General features: G+C 49.1%; 8 protein-coding genes across 8 annotated transcripts; 4 read left to right on the top strand and 4 right to left on the bottom strand.

Annotated features, from left to right (window-relative positions):
- Nucleotides 1–282: 282 nt before the first annotated feature.
- Nucleotides 283–2,154, top strand: LACBIDRAFT_247279 (uncharacterized protein; the record flags this gene model as incomplete). Its single annotated transcript, XM_001877824.1, has 8 exons — nt 283–536; nt 596–730; nt 795–831; nt 898–979; nt 1,046–1,438; nt 1,499–1,675; nt 1,728–1,784; nt 2,093–2,154. The coding sequence occupies 8 exons, from the start codon at nt 283–285 to the stop codon at nt 2,152–2,154; spliced, it is 1,197 nt and encodes a 398-aa protein (XP_001877859.1).
- Nucleotides 2,155–2,182: 28 nt separating this feature from the next.
- Nucleotides 2,183–6,283, top strand: LACBIDRAFT_324262 (uncharacterized protein; the record flags this gene model as incomplete). The annotated part of the gene is made up of 5 exons (XM_001877823.1): nt 2,183–2,198; nt 2,261–2,661; nt 2,733–4,300; nt 4,358–4,497; nt 4,557–6,283. The coding sequence occupies 5 exons, from the start codon at nt 2,183–2,185 to the stop codon at nt 6,281–6,283; spliced, it is 3,852 nt and encodes a 1,283-aa protein (XP_001877858.1).
- A 741-nt stretch (nt 6,284–7,024) lies between these two features.
- On the top strand, nt 7,025–11,301 carry LACBIDRAFT_183625 (glycoside hydrolase family 63 protein; the record flags this gene model as incomplete). The annotated part of the gene is made up of 16 exons (XM_001877822.1): nt 7,025–7,393; nt 7,454–7,876; nt 7,926–8,843; nt 8,895–8,941; nt 8,993–9,178; nt 9,238–9,339; nt 9,389–9,550; nt 9,602–9,671; nt 9,722–10,001; nt 10,057–10,171; nt 10,230–10,360; nt 10,418–10,488; nt 10,543–10,719; nt 10,777–10,897; nt 10,957–10,988; nt 11,038–11,301. 16 exons carry the CDS (start codon nt 7,025–7,027, stop codon nt 11,143–11,145), a joined length of 3,312 nt encoding a protein of 1,103 aa, XP_001877857.1. The 3' UTR covers nt 11,146–11,301.
- Nucleotides 11,302–11,458: 157 nt separating this feature from the next.
- LACBIDRAFT_313965 (uncharacterized protein) lies at nt 11,459–14,134 on the bottom strand (the record flags this gene model as incomplete). Its single annotated transcript, XM_001877456.1, has 11 exons — nt 11,459–11,578; nt 11,635–11,841; nt 11,895–11,946; nt 12,002–12,400; nt 12,453–12,500; nt 12,552–12,730; nt 12,780–12,968; nt 13,024–13,465; nt 13,518–13,680; nt 13,736–13,787; nt 13,943–14,134. 11 exons carry the CDS (start codon nt 14,132–14,134, stop codon nt 11,459–11,461), a joined length of 2,043 nt encoding a protein of 680 aa, XP_001877491.1.
- A 389-nt stretch (nt 14,135–14,523) lies between these two features.
- Nucleotides 14,524–15,465, bottom strand: LACBIDRAFT_313964 (uncharacterized protein; the record flags this gene model as incomplete). The annotated part of the gene is made up of 1 exon (XM_001877455.1): nt 14,524–15,465. The coding sequence occupies one exon, from the start codon at nt 15,463–15,465 to the stop codon at nt 14,524–14,526; it is 942 nt and encodes a 313-aa protein (XP_001877490.1).
- A 2,416-nt stretch (nt 15,466–17,881) lies between these two features.
- On the top strand, nt 17,882–22,252 carry LACBIDRAFT_293181 (uncharacterized protein; the record flags this gene model as incomplete). Its single annotated transcript, XM_001877821.1, has 7 exons — nt 17,882–17,939; nt 18,159–18,718; nt 18,779–19,231; nt 19,282–19,368; nt 19,539–19,631; nt 19,681–20,170; nt 20,224–22,252. 7 exons carry the CDS (start codon nt 17,882–17,884, stop codon nt 21,705–21,707), a joined length of 3,225 nt encoding a protein of 1,074 aa, XP_001877856.1. The 3' UTR covers nt 21,708–22,252.
- A 28-nt stretch (nt 22,253–22,280) lies between these two features.
- On the bottom strand, nt 22,281–22,454 carry LACBIDRAFT_313961 (uncharacterized protein; the record flags this gene model as incomplete). Its single annotated transcript, XM_001877454.1, has 1 exon — nt 22,281–22,454. The coding sequence occupies one exon, from the start codon at nt 22,452–22,454 to the stop codon at nt 22,281–22,283; it is 174 nt and encodes a 57-aa protein (XP_001877489.1).
- Nucleotides 22,455–22,836: 382 nt separating this feature from the next.
- LACBIDRAFT_313960 (glycoside hydrolase family 28 protein) lies at nt 22,837–24,329 on the bottom strand (the record flags this gene model as incomplete). The annotated part of the gene is made up of 14 exons (XM_001877453.1): nt 22,837–22,920; nt 22,974–23,021; nt 23,076–23,145; nt 23,200–23,264; nt 23,316–23,396; nt 23,450–23,465; nt 23,515–23,569; nt 23,623–23,667; nt 23,717–23,804; nt 23,869–23,893; nt 23,946–23,995; nt 24,050–24,096; nt 24,147–24,163; nt 24,217–24,329. 14 exons carry the CDS (start codon nt 24,327–24,329, stop codon nt 22,837–22,839), a joined length of 804 nt encoding a protein of 267 aa, XP_001877488.1.
- Between the last annotated feature and the right edge of the window lie 1,420 nt (nt 24,330–25,749).

Genomic DNA, 25,749 nt, shown 5'->3' with positions numbered 1-25,749 from the left:
TGGGTGTGTGTGTCGCCATCGACAAGGGAGATTACTCTTGGGATATTACAAGTCGGAAAAGACAAGGGAATCCCACGTGATGTCGGTCAATTAACCTTCCGCCCTTTTTCTTTCACAGCTTCAACTTGCTCACAGCTACCTCACAGCCCGGCCAGACTTTTCTCTTCCTTCCTAGATTCACTAGACTCTCTGGGAGGATCCTACAGCGATATATCCACCCTTCGACAATATACAACAGTCTCTACCGTTCATGCACCGTACAGCTGCTACCATTATTTCATCATGACCACCAGCATAACGCCTACTGACGCTCAGTCGAGCTCGACTGCTCTGGTCGAATCACAACCTACAAAGAAATCTTCTTTTATTTTCCTAACACCGCAGGTGGCATCCTATTTTGTCGGTGAGTTGCTCTGCGTATCTGGCGGGGAAACGGATCGGAATGATGACCGCCTTTCGTCTTTCATAGCTGGAGGATGTGCAGGAGCTGCCTCGCGGACGGTCGTTAGCCCGCTGGAACGGCTGAAGATCATACAGTGCTTTTTTCCTCTTATTTTTCATTCATGGATTATTTCTTATGCATGTTGTTCTTTAGACAAGTACAGCTTACGGGATCCGATTCACAATACAAGGGCGTTTGGAGGAGCCTTGTTAGAATGTGGAGGGAGGAGGGCTTTAAGGGATTCATGAGAGGTAATGGGATCAATTGTTTACGCATCGTGCCTTACAGGTGAGTTTGGGATGTCTGCTGTTCTTCCGGACCGTAAGCCAGGGGCTAACCATACCCACCTTAGCGCCGTGCAATTTACGACCTATGAGCAGCTCAAGAAGGTAAGCGATCATTCATGACAGCTGTCATTGGCTGGGCGAGCTGACGTCGCGCGTCTCGATTCATAGTGGTTTACCCATCATGGATCCAAAGAACTTGATACGCCCAAAAGATTAGCGAGTGGTGCTCTCGCTGGAATAACCTCTGTCTGTGCGTCTCCGATCATTCATCGCCTAGCGGCTGCCTGCTTGATGACTGACAAAATTATGCATGCAGGTTCAACATACCCCTTAGACCTCGTGCGCTCGCGATTGTCAATAGCCACGGCATCGGTGAACCTCAGTGCAGCGCCCAGCAAACCCAAGGCCACCGTGTCGAGCACGATCCCTCTGAAAACGGCTCTATCATCCGCATACCACACGGCGTCGTCTACAGTGGCCAAGACCTCCCCGTATACCAAGGCAGAACTTACAATATGGGGCATGACCCTTAAGATTATGAAGGAGGAAGGGGGCGTGCGGGGGCTGTATCGCGGGTTGGTAACGACGGCGGTTGGGGTTGCTCCTTACGTCGGGATCAACTTTGCTGCATATGAATTCTTGAGGGGGATTGTTACACCCCCTGGGAAGAGCAGCATTGCGCGGAAACTGAGCTGTGGGGCCTTGGCAGGTCAGTTTGTCGTTCCTGAAGATCGTCGAAGAAAGATAGGTGCTAACGAACCCCTTGCAGGATCAATATCGCAGACTCTGACCTATCCATTCGATGTATTGCGTCGAAAGATGCAGGTCAGTGGTATGCAGGGCGGGTCGATCAAGTATAATGGTGCACTTGATGCGTTATGGAGTATACTTAGCAAGGAAGGCGTTTCGGGGTTATACAGAGGCCTGTGGCCGAATTTACGCAAGTGTCCCCTTTTCCCCTAACCCACATACGGACCGAGCTGACAACGTGTGTACAGTCAAGGTGGCGCCTAGTATAGCCACATCATTCTTCACATATGAATTAGTGAGTGAGAGTTGAGACCGAAATGACTAACGTACTGATGATGGTTGTCCTCAGGTGAAGGAGTTTTTGATCCCACCTTGATAGACAGATCGAGAGGTAATCAGCTTGTAGAGACACTTGTAGACGGATAACTTAGTACATTGCGATTATTGCGGAGGTGACAAGCATTCTATTGTTCTGTGTGGTCATTTGAGAGTCGGCCTGAGTTTGAAGCGAAAATGTACGGCAATAGGCGGCAAAGAAAAGTTGGCGTGTGCGTCCATGTCCTCACGCTGTTTCCCACTGCTGCGTCGTCACGACCGATATAATACATGTAAGTCCTTGAAACTCACAACGACGATCTCACCTTGATAAACTCACCATATAGAATAATATCCTAATCCACTATCACCGTTTCGACCGGCCACGATGTCGAGCCGAGCAGGTCCGTATACATACACATTCCATCATCACGCTGCACACCTGACATTCACCTCGTTGCTCCAGCCTCAGCCATGCAGCGTAGAGACGCTCGTCCTGATAATATTTCACCTCAGGATGTCACACAAGCCCCACGTCAAACTCCCCACGGCCATCACTCCTCCTCCACATCCTCATCCGCCGTCGCACTTTCCCGCTCTTCCCACTCTTTACCTTTCTATTTGTCTATGGGAAGCGGCCAGAGCAAGCCTTCCACCCCAGCACCCGTCCCGTCGTCTTCATCAGCAGCTCCCCCACCGTCATCATCATCAGCAGCATCATCAAAAGGTGGAAATAGACTCAAACGCGTTTTCGCTGCTCGTAGAAAAAAGTCTGAAGATGCCTCGACGCTGTTTACGAAGAATGGAAGCCAGCCTGCGTCACCCATCGAGGCTACGTCTTCCTCGTCCTCGTCAACCTCACCTCCCGTAAGCCCATTTTGGCTTGGGTTGCCTTGTTTCTGAAGCAAATTAAGCTAATGTTTCATCCATTGTTGTAGATATTCAGCTCCTTAGGTAAAAAGGCAGCCAAGTCGCCCGTCCAGTCTAATCCGTCGCCGCCACCACCACCGCCTCCGCCAAAGAATGAAAAGTACCCAGCCCCTGTCCAGACCAGCACATCAAACCTCGTTGTGGACAGCGTATTTTCATCAAATCATCGGTCGTCTGTAATACCGATCAGTCCGGGTATATCGTCAGCCGTCAACTTTATGCGCATGGGGGAGGAGGAGAGGGACGCACAGCAGAGGAAAGAACGGGAGGAGGAGGAACATGTTCAGCAACGACGGCGGCCGGAGAAGGAGACACCTTTACCGGCTGTGGGAGATAAGGGCGAGATGAAGGAAGCGTGGAGGAAGAGCGACTCGACGATTGGCCATCATACTATCAGGCCTGGGGCGATGTCTGCCAGTCGGGCTTCACGGCCTGTGTCCATGGCCGAGTCTGTGCAGTCGACACATACGATTGTTCCTGGTAGTAAGCGACTCAGTGCGCTTATCACTGACGCCGACTTTGGCATGCCAGAAGAGGATGGTGACGACCTTGTTTTCGAAGGTGGCGCGTTTGCTCCTCCTGAAACACACTTGTTCGACACCTCAGCCGCTGCTCTACGAGCTAGAGACCGACGCTCGATGTCACTTAATCTTGGGGTTCATAATCCCAGACCTCAGATCGCCACCTCAGCTCCCTCCGCTGCAGAGCTCAAACACCCTTCGCACTCGATATCTGAGGGCGTAATTCCCCCGGTATCTTCTCCTCCAACCCTGGACTACAACAGCTACAATCCCTCGCTCAAGCTTGCTGCCCCAGTTCCTGCGTCTGGCGGTTTCAGGGGGAGCAACATCCGGGGGCAGTTCTCAGCATGGACTACAAGCAACACGCCTATTTCTGCTCCTATACCCATAACGACACGTCAGGAAAGTCATTTGCAAGGACTACCGCAGTCAGCCATCTCGCCCCCCTCAAGCGGTGGTAATTCGTTCAGACAAACGGCGATTAGTATGACGAGCGGCTTTGCGCCTGCTGCTGGACTGGCCAAGAAGGCCATGGAGAAAATGGGCAGGAAATGGGGGATGGGGATGAATTCGAGCTCTTCTGGCTCGGGGCACTCTTCATCTGCGTCACTCTCGAGCTCCAATGCGCCGTCCTCGTATTCCAGCACGTCGCATACAGACTATGGGCTGGCCAGGACGAGTTCAAACCAGAGTACGCCGAGCGTGAATGTCAATATGCATTTGTTGCAGAAAGGGAAGAGGACGCCGAATGCGCCTTCTGGGAGTTATAGTGTGTCGTCGAGTTCGGACTCGGATGCGTTTTTCTCGCATTCTGAGCCGGTGATGGGGAAGTTGGTGAGGGGACCGATGAGGAGTTCTGGTGGGGTTGTGTTTGGACGGAATTTGGAGGTTGTGGTTAGGGAGACTGCGATTGATGTGGGTGGTAGTGGTGATGAGTCGAGCGAGGATTGGGAGGCAAAGTATAGGGAGCTGGAGACGAGGATGTTGCCTGCCCTGGTGGCACGGTGTGCTCAGCATTTATTGATTTGGGGCGTGCAGGAGGAGGGACTATTTCGGTGTGTCTTTTATTTTTATTTCCTTGATGATTGAGATGCTTACTTGTTTTTCAAAAGTGTCAATGGTCGTCCGGCTCATGTGTCGAAGCTGCGTGCAGAGTTTGATACGGGTGTCGACTATGATATGACAGACTGTGATCCTGGGGATATTGACCCCCATGCTGTGGCTTCTGTGTTTAGAGCCTTCCTACGCGAACGTGGGTTTATTTATATGTCCTCGGCAATATTGCGGAAATCTCATTTTTTTTTTTCATAGTTCCAGAACCTATTCTGACGAACCATTTGCTTCCTCACTTTGATGCGGCCATCATTGAGGAGAGCAACAGCAACCTTGTTGACCCGCTGCCAACCAAGAAGTTACCGGCCATTCGAAAGCCCCCTTCTTTATCCACGTTAGCCCTACCCTCCTTCCAAGACATGCGACCCCCTTCCAAGACCCTCCTTAATGCTATCAAATCACTTATCCATCAACTCCCGCCGGAGAACCGAGATCTCATACGAACTGTTGTCGATTTGATTAAAGCCACTGCGGGAAGGAGCAAAGAGACCAAGATGCCATTGAGCAACTTGCTCCTCCTCTTTTGCCCGAGTTTGAGCATGAGCCCGCCGCTTTTGAAGGTGCTTTGTGACGGGGAGGGTATATGGGGGTCGTCTCCGGTTATTGATTTCAGAAGAGAGAGTTTAGTTTTGGATATCAGAGCTTCTGGAAGCACGATGAGTGACGACGACACGGATGAGGATAGTTATTCTGATGCGATGGAGGAGAGAAGCTGGCAGAGTATGGACAGGGACTCGACCTCGGATAACCCGAGTTCTGACTACCATGCTTCGGCGGAGGAGGAAGCGTCGCTTTTGGAGGAAGGAGAACATGCTCAGCAGCATAGGAGGTTCAAGGAGGTTGAGAGACCGGAGGTTCCGACGCTTTATTTGGACGCGCATAGTCGTTGTTCATCATCCTCGCCTTCTTCGGCGATTGATAATGGCTCGATGTCCTCTGGAAAGGATTCTATGAATATCGCAAACTCTCCCTCCCCACCCCCACTTTCGTCTTCTGCTGAATCGGTAGCGACGCCTACTTCTTCTGGGCATCCGTCGTTTTCGCATTTGCCATTGGAGGAGGTTAAAGGTAAAGTGGAGCCTCAACATCGACAGAGGAGTGCCAGTCCTCAGATTGCTGGACCGTCTCCTTTGGCTATCTCGAAAAGACCCCTCATCAGCAGCCCTATACCAGCCTCTGCTTCTACCCCCGTTTCTTTCCCGTATCAATCTTCTGAACGAGACTCTCGAAGACGTTCGATTCCCATACTCTCCCTCCCTAGCTTCACCCCATACGTAACGGAACCGCCGTCCCCAGCAGGGTCGAATTCTCCCCGTCTCAAAGGGAGAAAACCCTCCCTCCGAAAACTATTCAGCAAACGATCAGCAGGATCTCTGGGTCCTGGGAATTCGTTCATCTCTTCCCCGATTTTGCGGGAGGGGTCGCCATATCTCCAACCGAGAGCTGCTAGTGATTCGTCGATATCTACGCCGAGGTCGGCGGTTACCGCATCTCAGGGGAGTTCAACAAGTTCGACGTACCTGTTGCCGGTGTTGGACACACCGATCGAGGCTGGACCATCGTTGAGGTTTGGGTTGGGCATTGAAGAATCCCCGCCTTGTACGGCTGACGGAACGAAGAAGATGACATCGCCTTCGAGCTCGGATGGGAGTTCTAGTCCTAAGATTTCCGAAGATCAGGGTGCGAAAGGACCCGATCATCGGCCTTCATTCCCAATGTCGAGCTCACAGAGTTCGTTGATACTTCCGGGACAAGACCATATTAGGCCCAATCCAACGCGAGCGAGGTTGGTATCTACTGCCAGCTCGAACCATTTAGGGTTTCCTGAGGATGAAGATGAAGGCGTTGAAGATTGGACGCAGAGCGTGCTGTTGGCTGCTGCTGGTGATGGATCATGGAAGATCTCTGCCCCTGGGCAGGCTTGAGGTTTCGTTCCCCTTTTTTTCTTCTTCTTTGGCTTCGTTGATGTGTTGGAGGAAATTTATGTACTGCCCCGTCTTGAATTCGTCTCCCCCTCGCTTCCCAAACCCCTGCTCCACTTTCCTGAGCCAGACATAACGTATGGCTGGACGTGGAAGCTGTCGCTGGCGACAGGTGATGTTATTGGTTTTGAAATTCAACATCCTATCCTATCTATCCTAACACGATACCCCATCCCTACTATCCACTATCCCACTCTCCCTTCCTTCTAGATCTTTACATTTGTTTTGCTTTTTGACACACGACATAATCTATGTATCTCTTTGACGATGACATCTTTTATGGCCATCAATCTTCTCTCGTTCATTTAATCTCTCCCTTATTTTGCTTTTTTTCTTATTCTTGTTTTCTTTTCATTTGGCGGTGTCACTCATCTCAACTTCCATTGCAATCACTGCGGACTCTTGGATTTTTTTTCACTCCCCACACAATCCCCACGAAAATTTTACTAAGTATTTGTTGTTCGCAGCCACATAATTCCCATTTGATCTACAAGATCCACTATATCGTCGCGGTCCGATGAGCAACATTCATTCCCTCCTTGAGGCAGCCTTGAGGATGTAACTTTATTGTGTGACAATGAGCTGTGACGTCATTCATATTTCAAACGCGTATCTTGCGCATATCTGTCTCATCAACTCTCCACTTCAACTTGGACATCGCATTGCGCGTTGTTCTTGACTTTCATGGCAAGTGGTACTGTAAGGAAAGTCCAGGAAAAGCTCTTCAGAAGCGGCAACTCTCCTCCAGTCATCGATGATTCTGGTACTTCCACTCCACGACCGCCCGTCGTTGAACGCGTCGAGCCACCAACGCCTTTGACGATTAATATACCCAAGCACACGCCTTCATCGCCCATCCCACCTCCGAGGAAGCAAGCGGACGCAGAGCCAAAAAATGGCGATGATGCTGACACTCCGAGGCCTTACCGCGAAAGGCTTGCACAAAAGCTTGGTAGGGATTACAAGGGCGCCGAGAGTTATCGCCTTGAACAAGACGATACACGAGAGAAACACTGGAAGCGATGGGGCCCGTATCTCTCCGATAGGCAATGGGTAGGTGCTTTAGATTAATGGCGATTGTTCCCCTCTAAACCCGCTTTTGCTCTCGTACAGGCTACGGTTCGTGAGGACTACTCTGATAACGGTGATGCTTGGAGCCATTTTCCGCACTCTCATGCGCGATCTCGCGCGTATAGATGGGGAGAGGACGGTATCGCGGGCATCTCTGATAATCACCAACGTCTCTGCTTTGGGCTGTCATTGTGGAATGGAGAGGACCCCATTCTCAAAGAACGCCTATATGGGGTGACGGGACACCAAGGAAATCACGGCGAGGACGTGAAGGAGCTGTATTATTACCTCGATTCGACGCCCACCCACTCGTACATGAAGTTTCTGTACAAGTATCCTCAACGACGCTTCCCATATGAGGAGCTGGTGTCTGAAAATCAGCAGAGGAGCCGTGAAGTTTCAGAGTTTGAGATTCTGGATACGGACGCCTTCGAGGATGATCGGTACTGGGACGTTTTTGTTGAGGTTTGTACTTTCTTGAACAAATTCGCGTTGATGCTGACATGCCTTGTAGTATGCGAAAGATGAACAGGAGCCAGACAACGTCTACATCAGAATCACATCTTATAACAGGGGACCTGATCCAGCGACCTTGCACGTAATTCCCCAATTGTGGTTTCCTAATACGTGGTCATGGCCACTAGAAAAACCTCCAATGCCCACCCTAACTGGTTCAGTGAAAGGCGGCGACAATATCAGCTGTATTGCGGTGCGACATCCTTCGTTGGGTAAAACCAATCTGTATTGCTTGCCATCGCCTCCTCCTGTCGGTCCCTCCACAGACTTCGAGGTTGACCCCGAAGTCGATGTGGTTCAACCCGAACTGCTATTCACCGAAAACAACACCAACTTCAGTCGATTGTATGGGGGGTCGAACGAGACCGCCTACGTGAAAGACGCGTTCCACGATCACATCATCCCATCCCATCGACCTCCTGCCTCCGAATCCCAACCCGAGCATTTCTTCTCACCAAAGATCCGTTCGCGCACCGCTTCTTCGTTCGGATCGGAGGAACCTGATGTTCTAGAGGAAGGACCTTGTACTCCGTTTCCGGCCTCATCATCTTTCGTCAATCCAGAGCAGATAGGGACCAAGGCAGCTGCTCACTATGTGTTTCGGGACGTACCAGGGCACGGTGGCTGCGCTGTTGTTCGTCTTAAGCTCACGCCCACGCGATTGGGCAAGGATATCGCTCTCGAGGACGAAGGAGTATTTGATGACGCCGTGGAGGATCGGAGACAAGAAGCTGATGAATTCTATAATGCACTGGTGTTGGGACCCATGAGCGATGATTTGAAGCAAATCATGAGACAGGCACTCGGAGGGATGTTGTGGACGAAGCAGTACTATCGCTTTATCCAGAAGGAATGGATTGAGGGCGATCCAGCCCAGCCACCTCCTCCCCCGAATAGGAAGTTCATTCGAAACAAGGTGGCGTTCTTCTCAATTTCTCTGACGTTGCATTCGACTGACTATATCTAGGAATGGCGCCATATGCACATAGAGGATGTGTTGTCGATGCCTGACAAGTATGTTCGCCTCATCGTTGACTACCACACGTTGACCGTGTTTTGTAATAGGTGGGAGTATCCTTTCTTTGCAGCATGGGATACTGCATTCCACTGCATTCCCCTCGCGGTGGTCGATCCAGCGTTTGCGAAGAAGCAACTAGACCTGCTAACTCGGGAATGGTATATGAAGCCGGATGGGCAGATCCCAGCATATGAGTGGAATTTTAGTGATGTGAACCCTCCTGTGCATGCTTGGTAAGTCACTAGTCACCCTTGACGCCGATCTTATGAACGATACTTGATGGTTTCAACAGGGCGACATTCAGGATCTTCAAGATCGAGCGTAAGCTTCACGGGAGGGAAGATCTCAAGTTCCTCGAGCGTGTTTTCCAGAAATTGTTACTAAACTTCACATGGTAAGCACTTCCAGCGCTTCACACTGTGCGAACTTATGAGAGTTTATAGGTGGGTCAACCGGAAAGATCAGGGAGGCAATAACGTCTTCGAAGGAGGTTTCCTCGGTCTCGATAATATTGGCGCATTCAATCGCTCAGAACCCTTACCCACTGGGGGGACTCTTCGTCAAGCTGATGGAACTGCGTGGATGGCGTTTTATTGTTTGAATATGTGCGTTGTATAATTCGTTCGACGGTTGATGATATTAACTACTTATGACAGGCTGAGCATTGCACTTGAACTTGCTAAGCATAACCCAGTGTATGAGGACATTGCTTCCAAGTTCTTCGAGGTCAGCTACAGCAGTTCTACGGGTCGTTTTTCAATCTCACGGTTTTGTAGCACTTCATCTTCATCGCGGACGCAATGACGTACCACTCAGGCGATTCCGAGGCTAGCCTGTGGAATGAGAAAGACGGCATGTATTATGATGCCATTGAATTCGCCCCAGGGAATTCGATGCAGCTGCCCATTCGCAGCCTCGTTGGGTTGATTCCGCTGTATGGCGTGCTCGTCTTGGAGCCATCTGTGCTCAATAGGTTCCCTGGTTTCAAGAAACGAATGGAGTGGTTCATTGATAATCGCCCTGCGGTATCTGCCCGGAATATGGCTAACATGAAAGGTAGTTTCAAATCTTCGTCTGTATGAAAGATCTCACTGGACACACCTTTGATTAGCTGGAGGCAAAGATCAGAGGAGACTTTTGGCTCTGGCTGATAAGGACAGGCTTGTGAAGATTTTGGAAAAGATGCTCGATGAAAACGAGTTCTTGAGTGAGCACGGAATTCGGTCGTAGGTCCTTTTCGATTTATAACGGAATTTGGGCTTAATTTTCTGTCACGACTTCAAGGCTTTCTAAGCTGCATCAAGAGCACCCGTGGGGTATTGATGTACATGGCCAGCGTTATGAGGTCGGGTATTGGCCTGGGGATTCGAAATCCGGGATGTTTGGTGGGAATTCCAATTGGAGAGGACCGATTTGTGAGCAGGATGCTTTTCCAGCGAAGTGTAGAGAAAGCTAACTTTTCTTTCTCATAGGGCTCGCTACTAACTTTCTCCTCATTGAGAGTTTGCAACGCTTCTATCAGTATTATGGTGATGACCTTCAGGTGAGATTATGTTTCGACCGTAATCACAGTTTCTTGTGCTTACTCTTCACATAGGTCGAGTGCCCGACGGGAAGCGGCGAGTACATGAACCTAGTCGCAGTCGCTGAGGAAATTCAGCACCGAATTATCCACATCTTTGGGCGAGATATGAAAGGAAGGAGAGCGACCAACGGTGGAAGTGCAAAACTTGACTTTGATCCCCATTTCCGTGATTACGTGTGGTTTTATGAAGTGTGTGGTGTCCGCCTAGTACTTTGACAGATCTTGATTTTTTTTTTCTTTCTCTAGTTCTTCCATGCGGACACTGGCAAAGGATTAGGTGCATCGCATCAGACTGGCTGGTCTGGTCTCGTCGCGTACCATATCCTGCAGAGTGGCGCTAGCTGTCGTTTGCCCAAGACACCGCGGAGTTCGTCCCTTTCTTTGATACATGGCATCGTCATCGGCTGACTTCTATTTCTCGTTCAGCACCGAGGAGTGTTCTACACCATTACTTTGATGTCTGTCCATCAATTGTCCAATCCCTTTTTAAATCTGACATCTTTGCAGGAAACTCTTTCGCGGGCTGGGTCTGAATTTGGCGGCGACGACTCAAAGTCGGCCTATAGCGCCTTCGACGTGCATACACTTGGAGATATATCTCCTGACGCGTTGTGAGATTAGATTATCGGGGGGGAAGATGTATACCTTGGAGATTGAAAGAAACTGTAGCGAGAAAATTTGAAAACTGTAGCCGTAGTTACACACTCATAGACTTAGTTAGATCCCAACTTGCCAGACCTCAAATGACAGAATTTTCAGTTTTTGACTCGCACTTGGTTCAAGATCAATTCATTGAGTGTTCCAATTGAATCACTTTGACAGCCTAAATTACGCGTATGCCTATTACTAAACTTGCGATAACATTGTTCCATCAAATCCTCATGTCCTCGAAATGAATCGAGCTGAATCAGCTTTTTCAGCTCCTTCTTCATTCCTCCATCGGTGAATCCAAGCTCTCTCCCGCATTCAAACGTTCAATCAAGTGATCAATCTTGGCTTTATGTATTCGATGATGTTCCTGCCAACCCTTCCAAGGATGATGTGGGTGCTAAATGGCAAGTATTCAGCGAAACATCCAAAATATCAATAGAAAAAACGATGTACCAAACGTCCAAACGCCTGGAACAGCTTATCCAGCGTTCCCTCAGGCTTGTTAAAAAAGAACTTTGCAAGAAGGATGTCGTCTTCGCGGCTGTATCGCATCTTTTTATCTGGAGGTGCAGGTAAAGGCTCGTCTGTGGGTGTGCGATTCAGTTCATGTTTGTGACGACGCCAAAATTTCATCCATGATGCGCGGGAGTGATGTGGTGCCTGGGACGGTCGTCAGGACGGTGAAAAGAAAAGAGCAGAAGGAGAGAATAAACCTTAGTCGCAACGTCCTTCCAGAATGCCACCATATCCAGTCTACCTTGGGAACTGGATACCAAACTTTTAGTTGGGTTTCCAGAAGAAGAAAAAAAGGTTGACTCACGAGCGGTAATCCATATATTTAATTAAGAAAGTAACATCCTCCTGCGTGAATGCGACTCCTTTGCCCGTAGTACTACGGAACAACGCCCTGGGCGGCGTCGGCGACCGTCGCCTTGGAGGAACCTGATTGTCCACAGATGGCGGTTGTATTTGCGGCAAAGCAATATTATAAGGACGTGCAGCGACCACCCCAGCTGCGTTTATTGGTTGACCGGGAATAGCGTTCATGCGGGGGTGTGAGGATGCAGCACCGTCGCCTTGTATTTCGATCTCCATCTCCTCTTCGAGATGTCGTACCAGGTCTTCATCGATGCCGGGAGATTCGGAACGTTCGTTGTTCATTGTGTATCCGCCGAGCCGAATCTGGTGTTTGTTGCAGTATCGCCTCCATGAATAAAATCTTTTCAAGGTCCGTCAGCCTCGACGCAAGATAAAAGCTGGGAAAGATATACGTGTGATGAGGAGCTTTGACTGCTATTCTCTCGCAAATCTCGCGTAGACTGCGGACAAAAACTGTAAGATAAGCATGAGATATTTACAAATCAACCAACCTCAAAACTAAACCCTGGTCTTGGCAATAGTCAATGTATTTTTTGAGGTATATGATATCGTCAGCAGTAAACAAATTGCCGCCATATGTGCTCTTAATGACACGAGTAGGAGGCGTGGGAGAGCGAGCAGGAGGATGACGATTAACAACCAGAGATGCAGCTGGAACAGCGGGAACAGCCTGTTGAAGCGTCAAATGATAGCTGAAGATATGATAAATCTACACAAACCGGAGCTCTTGTGCGCTTCCTGCCTCGTTTATCAGGTTGGTCAACGATACCAGTCGAGGGTCCAGCAACAGCATCGGAGGACGAAGCAGAGGCAGGTGCAAGGGAAGTAGAGGCCGTTGGATGTTGGTCACCACTGGGAGGGCTCGGAACGTCCATGTAGCCAGAGTTTTGAGGAAATGCGGAATCGTACTGTCAACCAAGGAGTTATAAATACCATCAAAGGGGCAAGTGCCAGCATTCTCACCGAATGTTCAAAATAAGCATTTTGAGGTTGGACCCAACCCGTATGCTCCTCTCGATAACGGAATTCGTGAGTGTAACTGGGGTGCTGCACAGACATCCCATCTTGAGGATGCGGATAGCCATCCCAGTGACGATATTGTAGGGGTTGTGGTTGCGGCTGGTGCGACGGCTGGGACGGTCGATATGACGTTGGTTGTGGAATAGCAGGTGGGTTTATATGTGTCTGTGATGGCGCTATTCCTGCTGATGCGTTCCATGTTTGAGGTGGAGCGTTGGACATGCCTCTTGGAGCCTCGTGCATCGGAGGATATACCGGGTAAGGGAACGAGCCCATCTGCTCGACGGTCGGAATCACGGGGATTGACTGTGTGTGCATCGGTTGTATCTGTTGCTCAGGCATGGGCGCTACATCATGGTTTCGCGTTGGTTGAAGTTGGTAGACTCTATAAGCAGAACATTTGAATGTGTCTGATGCCGTAGGGACTGGACGCTCACTGCTCTTTACCTGTAACTTTACACCCGGCCCAGTTGGTCTGAAAGGTATGTAGTTGATTCGCCTTGATGCATTCATGAATCCATCTCGCATCGAGAACTAATTTCGCCTTCTTGAGAGCATACTGTTGGTATAGATTCTGGCCCGAGGACTTATGTGGGTCGACTAGGTCAAAATGAGTCAACATAGTTACAAGTTTGCTGGTTGATACATGACTCACCAAGAATATATGTTACACCACTATATCCAGTGACGACTGTCCCTCCATGGGCCTAGAAAGATAAAAGTAAATCAATGGTGCCCGGCCACTTCGTTGCGATGACAGCGAGGAGAACATTTGTACTCGATTCGAAGCACTCCAGGTGCTCAGAAGTTTGAACAACGACACGGATATGCGAGAATGCGACGCGACGCAATTGATACATACCGTAACGAGGTTAACCAGGGTGGCCTTGTCTTCTACGTCCTTTTCAATGTACACAGCCAAGGGTGTTCCAAGCATAGGATCGATAAAGAGCTCCTTGTTGACATTAGGATTATTGAAGGACTGGTCTGGAGGAAGTTGTATTTCATCGTGCGCACCGTGACCGCGGCGCGTGGAAGAACGAGCTGGTGCCATGGGTCTTGCCAACGACACGATTATCTGTGGCAAGGTGGTAGGAGTCCTACTTGCTATTTTTCAATCGGAGCTTCAATCCCAACATTTTTTACTTCCCCTGATGCTAAAAAAATTGTAATGTTCCCCATATCTATTACGCTTTATGACCCGGTTTGAGAAGCCAGGGTTCGAGAGGCCGATGACTGAGATTCTGTTGTTGTACTCCAAAGTCACAGTCACGGTGGTCGATGGGGAAAACATATCTTCAAATTCTGTCCCACGACTGTCCATTTCTCAGCCAGGTGCGCAATAATCAGTTCCAAATTCCAAGTCATGCACTGTGTATCTATTCTCCTTATTCACGGATGTGAATGGTCCACTTTTTGTCAGCGAGACTTGGTTGACTGTACTCAGATAGTGAAGGTGCATCTCAACCCACAGTGGTCACTCCAAGGGCTATTAATAGACTCTCCCTTCGGAATGGGCAATTCAATAACGCCAGGACGCAAGACTTCCATTTTGCAAGCCTCCAGCCCCACCATCGCAACTTTGTCTAACCTTCTCGGTCCGCGCCCATCCCGCCGTCCAACGCCAACACCCCATGTAGCTGCATCAAGGTTCCCCCACCCATGCAATGCGAGCCACGCATCCACCAATCCGTTCTTTTCGAGGAGCTCCTGATCCTCAGCGGTGACGGCGTTAAAGTCGCCTGCAATAATCCCGCCACTGCATCCCGGTTCGTGGAGTACGTCAGCCAACATCTCCAGCTGCTGTGCACGGTAAGGTAGCGTGTCCCACAACGAGTCGAGGTGCACATTAATCAGACGCAAGACTCTGTCCGTCGCAGTTGGTAGGACGATCTCCACACAAAGCCCATCCCTCCCGTACTTGCTTGGAAGGATCACGCGAAAGACACGCCCTAGCTCGAGCTTTTCCCCTCCCTCAGTTTCACCTTCCTCCTGTGAATCCAGGCTGGAAGCAAAACGCGCGCTGGACAGCAAGGTCATAGTCGCAAAAGGCACACCCGCAAACGCTGTTTGGTCCTCAGCATCTGTTGTCAAGAAGGCAGAACGCACTCTCGGATCATTGAGGATAGAGGCACGAACGTCGAGATTAACTTCCTGGAGGAATATGATATCAGAAGATCTCTGTCCTTCAAGGATATGGCTGAGGATATGTCTGGCGCGTGCCACGGGCCGCGAAGAAAGGGCGTCGACGTTCCATGATGTAATTGTGAGCGGTTTAGGAACCTGCCTGACTTGTCTCTGTGTGTTCTTCAGCGGCAACGGAGCCCACCTTCGGATGGAGGAGTTAAATGCGGAAAGCGTACGCCAGACCCTGTTAGTGGTCATGGTTTGAAAGTGCTAAAGGGGCGGTCAGAATGAGCTAGCTCAACGCATTTTATCGGGATGAAGCCGGTTCTATGGGATTTGGCCATGGCTTCAATAACCCCTGTGTGAATTTAGCTGCAGACTAAGAAGCATTGAAGGTCGCTCAAAACATTGCTACTGCAATTCTATAATTGCAGGTTTGAAGATAGGAGAAAACTGGACTAAACTGGGGGACAATGGGCAATAATAAAATGCAAGTAAGGTGGATCACGAAAGAAGGCATTACGAGGCTTGATGTGAAGCATACTTCCACATTTTTCCCTCGAACATGTCGGGAAGTACCTTTTGCTCATTCCATCATACACATATATCACGTACGCACGTACGCACAGGTAAATAGAAAATACGGTGAGGCAACGCAACACGAAAAGCAACTTTTTATTACTTACGTCTTGCGTTCAAGCTCGGTGTGTATTCATCAAATATTCGTCTTTTTGTCATTCTGTGTGGACGTCGGCTTCCGTATGTTATCCCCCTCGCCTTCCGAGGATTGAATGAGATAACGCCCGGCGCCCCATGTGTATACCGTTCCAATACCCTTGGATGTTGTGTGTGGTGGGTTCTTCTTTCTCCTTCGTGGCGGGTAATTGCAGGTGATTGCATGTCATTCCATCTTTGTAGGGGTTAAGACCTGTTATTCAGCAAAGGGGATCCATTGGAATCATCCTCAGCTTTCTTCGCTTGTCCGAGCTTCCCTTATACGATCTCCCACTACCATTGCTCGACGCAGACGAGCTATTTTTATCGATCTCCAAGCAGCTGCACCCTGGCATTCATAGCCAATCTGCGCATGTGGGACCAGGCTCGATCCTACTCGATCACACAACCTCAATGAGATTGCAAACTTCTCGATCATGATCATGCTCGTAGCAGGGGAAGGTTGATAAGAGGACGACGGATCTATCAAGGTAAGTGAGGATGTCGAGGATGTTGGATCTTGTGTGATTCAAAGATAAGTACGTCGTGGGTACGATGCACTCAGGGATGATAGGGTGTTGAATCGTTTGCGACCCATACATAACTGGGAAAATCATTTCTCCGTTCAGCTGTAATGATGAAACAGGACAGCGTATGTAGATGCCACCGAGCCAACCGAAACGAACTTCACTTCATCTGACAGGGGTCCTCCAGGTTGTCCGTGATTGTAGGTGATTGTCTGTAACGTCCTCCATTGTCCTGCATCGATTGAAGCGCCGAAGGCTGTACAACGCGAGAGCTGCACATAAGCATCTCCCGGTGGCTATGTCTACATCCCCTCGTCTGACCGGAGCCTGTCGTGTTGATCCGAATGTTTACCAGGCGAGGAAATGTCGGAAAGGACCTAAAAATTAGAGAAGGCGACAGTGGTAAGATGCCGGGAAGGAACTTCGAAGAATGATGAAGGACGGTACCGGTGTGTTTTAGAAAATGCAATAGCTGCTTTCACAGTTGGACTGCGGAGTCGTTGTTTGGGGGTAACCCACAGCGGAGGTTGAGTGTTGGAGCGGGGATTTATAGGTGATATGTGTAAGCAATCCTAACGTTACGACGCGTTCTACTTGCTGCTATTGGGGGTATTTGTCACGGTTATGAGGAGCTTGTGATCCGCCACAACGGAGGAGCGCTTCGAAGCGACTCGGAATATGCATGCAATTGTAGGAAGGAGGTATTCCGTTACTTCCTACGTATGTCCGATTAGTAGAGATTAATGAGTGAACACCGGGGACAAAAATAAATACCTATCATTTTTGCTTCTTCGTTTAACAAGAAAGAAAAGGATACATTCGCTCAACTTGGGCGTCGTTTATTTTCCAATCCAATCGATAAGAGAACAATGGCATTGGAATTATTGAGCGCATTTCGGGGTTGGTGAGATGACTCGGTGTATTTTTTTGGATCCGAAATACAAAGGTATCCAAAACCCAGAGTGTCGAAGGACGTCATCTCTCTCAAAGCTTACGTTCCTGGAAGTGATAGTTCGGCGTTTGAGGGTTTCAGATATTTTTCGGGGATGGAGGGCCGGACTTGCGTTAATGTCGGTCATGGTTAGACAACTCGAGGGTAGGTGTAAAGGGTAAATCGGCGAGTCGTGCCAGCAAGGCGCCTCGCGCCAAGGTTGAAAGAGGTTAGTGACCTAGAACATTGACATTTCGCCATCAAAGAGCATCATTGCTTGTCCTTCTAGAAGAGGGGAAACCGAAAGATGCATCTTTTGATTTGACTGAATTTACAGGAACATTGTAAAACTTGAGAACTATTCACCGGATGGTGAGAGGCGGTGGGCATGAGCGGAGAAAAAAACGCCGAAGCAGATTGAGAGAAGAAGAGGTGACGGTAAACGAGAGTGCGACCGAAGACGCGTGGCACCATCAAAGAAACGTGTGACAGGATGATCACGATGGGTGACGCAAATGTCAGTCAATTATTCGACAGTCGCTTTGCTCAAGTGCTCAGAGGTTCGTGTTTGAGCATCGAACTGCCTTCAAGGATTGCTGTCTGGTTGAAGCATTTGTTGGGAAACAATACCGATCTATTGTCAGAGGAGTGGCTGTTTTGATTTGCATTGCGGAGTGTGAAAGTGACCTAAAGTGGAAAGCCTCAAGGCGATCTGAGATTGAAAGTTACTAGGGTGTTACCTTTCTATAATCGTTGTACCGTGTGTATCTTGTATCCAGCCTGTTCTGAGCCTGTCCAAGTTGCCTTCTCCTCCTCCCTCCGCCTCGTTCCCTCCCGCCCTCTCCGCACCATGGCCACCGTCGCTGGCCGCAAAAAGTCCGTCATTTCCACCGCTGGCCTCACCATCGATACCCCTGTTGCCACCAACGGGCTCCTCAATAAGGCCGCGTCCCAGTCAACGTCCTTGTATCAACAATGTTCTGCCCTGCGCTCACGCCTCATGCTCATCCGCGGTTTCCCCCACTACTTCAACCTCGCCACGCCCCCAGACTCGCGCCAATCAACTGACCCAGTCACACAGCTTTGGGATCTCTTTGCCCTTGGAGTCCCCCTGTGCTACATTTTCGACCTATTACCCGCCGAAGCGGGTTTCAACAAAATCAATAACTCCTCCTTCACAGCAGATTACGATGCAAACCCTGACCGAGCTCAGAAACGCGCCATCGCCCTTTTCGCTATGCAGATTCGCACAGACGAGGTTACTCAGAAGATTCCTGGTTGCGAACTTTTCACAGTAACGGACCTATGGGACCGCAAGCTAACGGATGGTTTGGTCAAGGTGATTCGATAACTTCCCGCTGTGTTTGACCAGCCTTAGTCTTACGCCTCAATGCCACAGGTTATCAATACGGTCACAGCGATCGTGGATCATCTCCAGCCAGATGTCTTTGAAGAATCGCCCCCGTCACCACCCACCCTGTCTTCACACGACTCTTCGGACTCGCTGCTCGACGCCTTGCCACAACCTAATGGCAAAGAGGCGGCACGAAACAATATTGTCCGAGAGATGGTGGAAACGGAACGCAAGTTTGTTCAGGATCTAGAAATTATGCAGGTCCGTGTCTTCGTGCCACTTATGTCATTGGCTCTTCCCATTCAACCCGCCGGTTACGTACAGAAATACTCTAATGCGCTGTCACAAGCCAACCTGATGGATCAGGACACCATACACCTCCTCTTTCCAAATCTCAACAAACTTCTCAACTTTCAACGCAAATTCCTAATTCGTTTCGAGAGTACAGCTGAATTGCCCTGGCAAGATCAGCGGTGGGGCCAACATTTCCTAGAAAGCGTGAGTCACTTACAATGGTCACACTTTTAAATCTTGATTGGCTATTCTAGGAAGACGAATTTGTTGTATATGAGCCATATTGCGCCAACTATACCAACGCGACCGAGCTGATGCTCGCGAACGAAGAGAGTCTCGTGGTAAGTTTAACTTCAACCCTCTTCTTATCACAAGGTGTACCTTCTTCCTATATCGTCGTCCCTTCCCGCCACCCGACAACATTTCTCATATCACCCTGACAACTGTCATGTTGCCCTATTTTGGTTCTTTTTCGGATGCTTTCATATGCTCACCAAACATCTATCAACAGCCGCTAAACCACCTAATCAACGTCAAAGGCGAGCTACCTGCCTTCCTAATCAAACCGATTCAACGAGTGTGCAAGTATCCACTCCTCCTTGATGTGTGTACCACCTTCTCGCATTGCCTTCGATTGTTGACCATTCTATTAGTCTCTTATCAAGGCATCATCGCCCACGACATATCAACATTTTGATGAACTCAAGAGAGGGTCTGATGCAGCTAAACGCATCACAGATAAGATCAATGAGGCACAACGCCGCGCTGAAAACGAACAAACCGTGAAGAGTTTGCACTATCGCATCGACGACTGGAAAGGTCACCATCTCGAAAACTTTGGCGAGCTCCTGTTGGATGACATTTTTGTCGTGACCAAGTCCGATATTGATCGGGAATACCACGTGTTTCTGTTCGAGAAGATCATTCTCTGCTGCAAGGAGGCTCCTCTTTTGCCTCAGAATGGGAGAAATAAGGTCGGCAAGAACAACTCTATTCTGAAGAAGCAGGGTACACCTCCGCCTCTGACCTTGCCTGGTGGCGTTGGACAACCACAAAAGAAAACCACACCCCTCTTGTTGAAGGGGCGAATCTTCCTTGGTAATGTTACTCAAGCCGTCCCAGTATCAGCCCGGATATCAACACGTGAGTTATGTTTTCGATTACGCGTATTCATTTGGTCTCAAACTGTTCTGCAGCTTCTGGTGTACCGCCACATTTCCCCCTTGCTGTATGGTGGAAAGGTGACGACGACCTCGAATTCTTCACACTGCGTTGCAGGCGAGAGGAGCAGATGCGGCAATGGGAAGCCCAAATTAACCGCCTTATCAAAGAAGCTGCACAAAGGAAAGCCTCGGATCGCCCTACTATGTCGGGTATCGCTCGGATTGCTATGACCAACAGCATCAACCCATCGTCTGCCTCTCGCTTTGGAAACTCGTCGACGTACTCCAATGGTGCCCCAGTGTCTATACACCACCAGCCCTCTATCAGTTCCTCTATTCGCAGCAATCGTCCAGTTAACAGCTACAACCACGACGACGCAAGTAGCAACGCAGGCAGCATGTATAGCGCTGGACCGCAAGGCTACCCACCACATGACGGTTTCGATTTCGAGCCAGAGGACGAGGAGGACTACGAGGACTATCCTCCAGTTTCAGCGGCGAATTATCCCGCTTCAGGACGGGGTACACCTATGGGAGGCCCTCCAGGAGCCCGTCGAAACCCCAATGCACTTAGCATGCCACTAGAAAGAGAGCCTGTTGCCGGTTATGACCGGCCACGAGCGCAAACGGAAAGTACGGATGGTTTGACGATGGCTCAGTGGAGGAATGGCCTGCCACAACCCCCGTCTAACCAACCTTCGCCTGCGGGCGCGCTAAGGCCCATCACTCCTCGGATGAACTCAAACGTGAGTGCTAATAGCTACACATCCGACGCGAGTTTCGGCAACAGCTCTGTCCCGCTTCCGCTTAAATCTTCCTCCCGTCCGGTGTTACGCAGTCAAGCAAGCTCAAACCGTTTGAAGAACGGATACGATGCGTCATACAACTCTGGAATCCCTACTCCTGCTGTGAATTCCTCTGACTACCGCACTGTACGCGCCCCAACGCCAACGGGTGGGCTCACGGCGCCTCTTATGAATCGATCGCGGAGTGCAAGTCAGCCAACTGCATATGTGCCGAAGACGGCCGTGCCACCACCGATGCCATCCTATAATTCCCATTGGAGCACCCACGATCGTTCAAACCATTTGAACAATAATAAGAGAGGCAGCGGGTCAAGTCAGTCTACAGGTGACAGTTCGGAATACTCGCCGAACAGTTCGTCGCCTGTTACGCCATTCGGATCCAGCGAGTCTTCTTTGGGTGGTGTCGCTATCCGCAACTCACGAACACAGCCATACGAGAGCGCGCCCGCCCTTAATGGCCATCATAACGTCAAAGTGAAGGTCCATTTCCACGAAGATATCTTTGTGATCCAGGTATCGCGGGCAACAGAATATGAAGATCTTGTGGAGAAGGTGGGCAGAAAGATCCGGTTATGCGGCCCAAGGAGGGACGACGGACCCTTGCGGGTGAAATATAAAGATGAGGACGGAGATATGGTCTCATTAGGGTCGACAGAGGACGTCCAGATGGCCTTTGAACAGGGAGGTCAGGTCACTCTCTTCGTGACGTGATCTGGATTTCTCCTTTCGCTGCTGGTCTTGGTCTGGCAATTATGTGTCCCCCTCTCATTTCTCCGTCTCTGTTTCCTGGAAGCATCATCATTCATTCATCTGCATTATCCATCACCATCCACCAAAATTTACCGGGCGTCATCATTGCACACCGTACCACTATCATTCTTGTCTTTCATCCCCCTGGGTATCATGGAGTCCATCACCGCCACATTCCTTTTCGACCCTTGTATTACACTCTCTTTGCAAGCCCTCCACTCCTGCCTCGACTCGACTCCTTATCTCCTATATTCTGACACACCCATATAGTTATAGTCGGTCCTTTGATTTTCGAAGAGGCTTAATGGCACAGATGCGTCGCTCGTTACAGTTATCTTCGTCTTCTCTCTCTTTCTCCCTCTCTGTCTGTCTGTCTGTCTCCGTACCCACCCTCCTTGTGGTTCTCGCTTACTTATCTAACTGTTATTTTGTTCTTCCATGGATTTTCTTTTCGCCTTGACAACTGTTATACACAGGTTTATGTAATATCATAGAGGAATGCTATTAGGATTCAACCAAGATTCAACGTTAACATCAAGTTAAAGTACCCATCCCCGTCGACGTTGCAATAACGTGGTGATATTTTGCAAAAAAAATTGTATGTAATGTGCGTTGTAAGGAACGTTGATGAAAAGAGTGCAAGAAGAAATGAAGGTAAGTACTGAAGAAAAGGAAAGCAGAGGGCATCAAATGTCCATTCGGATTCATATCCGTGATGAGTGGCTCTTTGTCCTGAATCCGGTGGTAGCGACCATTGGCATTTTTGACGTTAAGGAGATAGTCAGCCTGCCATCAAGGGCTCTAGAGCCCCAGTATGTTCGCGTTGCTGGGAGGACCTAATATGAAAGTGAATTGGTGGCCCCTCTTCAATCAACAATGTACTGACTTGTGACGCCGCCTTTGACAGACAGGTAGTGCCAGTCCCATGTACCTAATACAGCGTCAGACCATCACATATGAAATGTTCAGAAAAAAATGGCTGTCATACCTGTGCAAGAACCGTATCCACAATTTACCGCAACCTGCTTTGCCCCGCTGTTCACGGCGATGTTGGAAGTGGGGCTACCAAAGTTGACGTTCTAACCCTTTGTCAACTCCAGTCAAAGAAGGCAGTTTCATATAATACCGAAATAATAGTGCCCATTCCAGGAGTACCAAGGGTGCTGGGATAACTCTATTATTGGGCGTATTAGTGAGGAATTATTAGTGAGGAATTCAGAGAGGTACCTGGTCGATGATCACGCCAAATCTTCGGATTCCTTTCGCAGTGTTTCCCTTGTAATAAATTCGTCAGCCACGAGTTTAAGATGCACGGTTAGTGCTAGTTACAGAGTATGTGACGTTGCCAACGACACTCCCAGTTGCTGAAGCAATAGTTTTAATACGAAGAGCCTGGTCACTGCATTTGATTGAGTCTGACAAACCAACTTCAAAGAGGTGACCGAATTCGCACCTGTCGGTGATGATGTTGCCCGTGACGATGACGCCAGAAACAGCGACATTGGAGCCAATAGAGCCCTATAATGCAGATCAAGTTTCCAGTACGAGAAGGGGTGGGGAGGGACAAACAATTGAGATACCATGACCACCAATGCAGGTGTTGCGATCGAAGATGATGTTTGTCCCTTTGCCGATTGCAAGGCAATCGTCCTAACGCAGTCATTAGTCATAAACAACCTGATTGTGTGGATTGGTGTGCCCACTTGATTATGAACCGTACTAGGAAATAGTAAGCGAAAGTACCCATCATTTCATTGAGTCTTCATACCAGTTCTGAATCGTTACGTCATGGCCGCTCACGTCGAATCCATCGGTGTTGTGGCCTGAATGGATGGATGGATTGTCCATCTCTGTTTACGAAGTTGAACGAGCCTACCAGCGGTAATGCCATTGCTCCTGTTATTGGCGTAGTCTCCTTGAGCTATAAACGATTGAATGGATAGTCGTGGAATAAATTATATGCCTCCTACAGTCATCAACTGTCAATCCTGTCATCAACAAGGGTGCGGGATTTGACACAGCGAAAGCCCGAGCGGGCGAGTTGACCACTGTTACATTCTAAAGTATGTGTTAGCAGTCATTCAGAAGTTTGGATGTATGCCAAAGAGGCAAGAAAACTGACCTGAAAAATTCCTGACATTTCGATCCTGCCAGAAGACAGTGAGAACTCGTCGGAAAGATAAGCAACACAGAGCAAACTTCATCATAGGATCTGGCTTTTGTGTGCCGGAACTGAGACCCGTACCATCCTAAACGAAGTCGTTTAGCGTTCAAAGGTATTTTACTTCCGTAATCGATTTTACCCAATAGAAGGGACCTCCACCATTGAAATTATGGCCGTTCCCGTTGACTATTGCAGAATTCAACTTTAACTTGTCCAAGGCGTATGGAAATACGCACATGTGATAGAAGTTCCACTAAAGAAATGTTACTCAATCAAGGTGGGCTTGCATTGGAGAAATTCGCCTACATTATGGTGAAAAGGGGGCCTGCCCAGCTTTTGTTGCCAAATGAAATATCACCAGCTATAATAAGGGTGAAATAAGCTGATGAATCGTAGTAGAATGTATTTGAGCTACCCATCGTAACCGTCGTTCCTGGCAAAAGATTCAGAATTAAACCCTGGCCAGCAGGAACAGTGAAGCCCCGAAGTGTAATTGTGGTGCACTTGACAGCTAAATCCACGTCTTTTCGTTTTCTATATTCAGATGGGTTGGAGGAGATCGTAACGCAGCACTTCACCAGACAAAGACGATATGGACCCCTGGCATGCTAGCACTACACCAGCGAAGAGCAACACGGAGAAAACAGAGAGCATGTTGAATGTCGCCAAAGTTTCCCTCGAGCATTTATATCTCCTCAAGTTGAGTTAATTGGCCGCTCGGAGGAAGAGATTAGTGGAGGGATCTCGCCAGATCCAAGAATCGCAGAGAATTCGGATAAATGACTTCCGGACATCAAAACTCTGTCGTCATGAGCACTTCAAGCATAGAATTCAAACCAATAACACAAGTTGGGTTGCTACAGTAGCGCCTTGTAAATGGCGCTAAGCAGTAGGCGTTCCTCCATTCAGGTCTTCTCTTTGCGACCATTGCATCCACCCCATTTAGCTTTTGTGTTACCGCGAGATTGTTGCGTCGCTTTTAATCTAGAGCTTAAATCTGCGATTGCGAGAACCGCCTCTTCGACCTCTCATAAACGTGACCCAGATCGACCGTGAGGTTCCTGGAGTCCCTCGACCCTAGTAGCTACGCAGGAAGGATAACGGCTGTGGAGACTGAGAGGGTTCAAAGTTCTGGCATTGCGAACTTCTGAAGCCTTCTCCCATCGTGGCAGCCTCAAAGCGTTGAGATCAAGTCAAATAGAGAAGACCAGCATAAAGCCAAGAGAATTGCAATTGAGTCGTCGAATTTCTTTCTTGATCAAATTGAAACCAGTCCCCTTATGCACCATGACAGCAGTGGAATTTTTTTTCTCCATTAGACAGAGACAGGGTGCAGTGCGAGTTATCCGCTGTCCAAGATCAAGGGCTGCTTGAAGATAGTATTGTTTTTCGCCGTTTCAGGTTTCAATAAGTACTCAGCCTTCTGGATTTTCGCTCCATGGAGAGGGATTCAACTTGAAAGACTCAGAGACAGATCCAGATGTGTTTGCTAATATTTGACCATGTGTGGCACGGACATTGCCACAACAATGCCTGAGCAAGCCCTGAACCAAAAATGTCAACCCTCCAATATCTTACATAAGATCAGGTCGACGGCGCCTCTCATGAACCGATCCCAGAGTGCAAGTCAACCAACTGCATATGTGCTGAAGATGGTTGTGCCACCACCGATGCCATCCTATAATTCCCATTGAAGCACCCACGATCGTTCAAACCATTTGAACGATAATAAGAGAGGGAGTGGGTGAAGTCAGTCTACAGGTGTCGCAGGCAACAGAATATGAAGATCTTGTGGAGAAGGTGGGCAGGAAGATCCTCCAAGGAGGTTGCATGTAAAGT

This window comes from Laccaria bicolor, genomic scaffold, assembly GCF_000143565.1.
Source record: "Laccaria bicolor S238N-H82 LACBIscaffold_5 genomic scaffold, whole genome shotgun sequence".
Taxonomy (NCBI): Eukaryota; Fungi; Basidiomycota; class Agaricomycetes; order Agaricales; family Hydnangiaceae; genus Laccaria; species Laccaria bicolor.
The sequence above is the reverse complement of the archived record's forward strand: the minus strand, read 5'-3'. Positions and strand labels throughout refer to the sequence as shown.